This window comes from Cyprinodon variegatus, unplaced genomic scaffold, assembly GCF_000732505.1.
Source record: "Cyprinodon variegatus isolate N-32 unplaced genomic scaffold, C_variegatus-1.0 Scaffold907, whole genome shotgun sequence".
NCBI classification, from domain to species: Eukaryota; Metazoa; Chordata; class Actinopteri; order Cyprinodontiformes; family Cyprinodontidae; genus Cyprinodon; species Cyprinodon variegatus.
In genome coordinates this window covers 161,517-163,757 of record NW_015151360.1, presented here as the reverse complement: position 1 = coordinate 163,757, position 2,241 = coordinate 161,517, and the positions used below count along the sequence as shown (strand labels likewise).

General features: G+C 38.0%; 1 protein-coding gene across 1 annotated transcript in view; it reads right to left on the bottom strand.

The window, feature by feature from the left end:
• frem1 (FRAS1 related extracellular matrix 1) overlaps nt 1-2,241 on the bottom strand; it is a 71,159-nt gene that overhangs the window by 6,945 nt on the left and 61,973 nt on the right. The window contains exons 31-32 of the mRNA XM_015398038.1: nt 1,846-1,961; nt 1,639-1,724 (exon numbers count right to left, since the gene is read on the bottom strand). Of these exons, the coding sequence (XP_015253524.1) occupies nt 1,639-1,724; nt 1,846-1,961 (202 nt within the window). The remainder of the gene's footprint in view (nt 1-1,638; nt 1,725-1,845; nt 1,962-2,241) is intronic.

Below are 2,241 nucleotides of genomic sequence, written 5' to 3'. Positions count from 1 at the left end.
GGTACTGCGACCAAAGCCAACCACCAGTAGTAAACAAGAAGAAGAAGAAGCGAAGCAGCATAGCCAGGTTTAGCAGAAAAAAATATGTTGTTACGGAGAATTGTGTCGGAATGGCGAGTGGAAAAGAACAGGAGTTGGAAGACGCGCCAGCAGCACTTTATAGGTCTGCTGTATGGGACCACTTTGCATTTAGAGTGACCTACGATGACGGCGGAAAGAAAGTTGGGGATAAAAACAGTGTGCAAGCATTGTGCAACACGTTTTGTTTATGCTAACAGCAACATGCCCAACATGTCAGGCTAACAATCGACATATACCGAACCGAAAACCGTGGATTTTGTGAACCGTTCCACCCCTAGCAGACATGCTGCTCTGTCAGGCTGTAATAAGTGCCATAAAACCTGACCTTATCCAATGAAATGTGTCGATATCAATTGAACGCCAACATGAGCTCTGTGTGTCGCTCATTAATCTCAAAGTGAACGTTCATTACTTCAAAACTTATCCATTTAGTTTACCTTTCACTAAAATTATGACTGTGTTCATTGAACGCCGTTCACGCACAACACTGGTGCCTAATATTCCGGTTAACTCTAGTTAACCGGAATATTAGGAATGCCAGATGTGTCTGCCAAAGGTGACTGAACTGGCAGCATTCAATAACTCCACATCTAATCTGCGGAAGCATGTTTTGGTAAGTATTCAGTGCATTGGTACTTCAAACAAAGTTTTTAAGTTTTCGTGACTAATAGCCAATTAGCAAAACAACCTGTTTCGTGGCATTGCTAATTTTGTCTAGCACAGGGGTTGGCAATCCGCAGCTCTTTTATCCTTGCTGATGAAGGTTTTCAGTCATCCAGGTCATAGTCATTCCGTAAAAATTCAAAAAATATCCACTGCACTTGGTTTCCAAGATTTGAAGACGTTTCGCCACCTCTCCAGGAAGCTTTCCCAATTTGAATTGAGGTGGCGAAACGTCTTCAAATCTTGGAAACCAAGTCCAGTGGATATTTTTTTAATTTTACGGAACTCTTTCATCCTTATACTGCGGCTCTGACTGGCTTGGGAAAATAAATTGCTAAAAAAAAACAACGAAGTATTTCATTTAAGTTGGTGTTTCCCACAGCACTATCTTGGCGAGGTTGGCAACAGTTTTTTTTTTTTAAATGTAACTAAGTAACTTTTACTTAAAATACATTTTAAATTAGCTACTTATTACTTTTACTTGAGTATTTTTTCTGATGGGTAATTTTACTTGTACTTGAGTAATATTTCATCCAAGTATTGGTACTTTTACTTGAGTATGATATTTTAGTACTTTTTCCACCTCTGGTTTTATGTTGTTTTATGTGTTGTTTTTCACATTTGAGATGCAAGTGTTTGACTGTGCTTCTATTTTATTTTTTCTGAGGTGGTCAATAAGCGGACCAGTGTAGATGGCAAAAATGCAGAAAATCGTTCCCAGTCCGACCCTCTTTATCAGAGAAATGATACATATGTGTGGCAGAGTTTGCACATTTCTATTTGGAATAAGGATGTAAGTGCATTTCTGGGGTTTTATCCAAAAAATCTAATATTTTGAAGTTTATTTTTTAGGTGAAATACATCATTCGTAATGTTACCTCACCAGATACTGACCTATCCAGAAAGGCTTTCTTCCACTGAAGTCCCACAACCAGTTCATGTCAGCTTTAGACAAAACGCTTGCAAGATTTCCTTTAAACCTGATATTGAAAAACATTAAAGGTGAATTGCAGAAAAATAAATAAATAAAAGAGTTCATTTAGAGGAAATCCAATGAATTATGTGCGAGTAATTTGCACAAAGAAGGATGTTTAACGATACCTTTCTCTGCAGGCCCTGTTTGCTGCATTCCATGTCAGCTTGTGCTCAGTGCTGAGAATAAAACAACGTCCTCCTTGAAAAGTCCATCCCTGAGGACACATCCTGGCACCAACCAGCTGTAGAAACATGGAGACATAAGCATATAAGTTCAACTACTTTTAGACTAGCCAGCCTTCTCATGATTCCTTTGAAAATTGGTGCTAACATACATCTGTGTATTTCAACCAAAAATATACCAAAAATAAGCTCTAAGTCATACTCACAAATACGAAGATGCATTCTCTGTGAAATGTTGCAAAGAAACCACAGACTTCTTATAAACATGAAAAAGCTTTTTCTATAATTCTCACCAATCTTTCCACCAGAAAATGATAAAGCTTTATGTTTCTAAAAGAG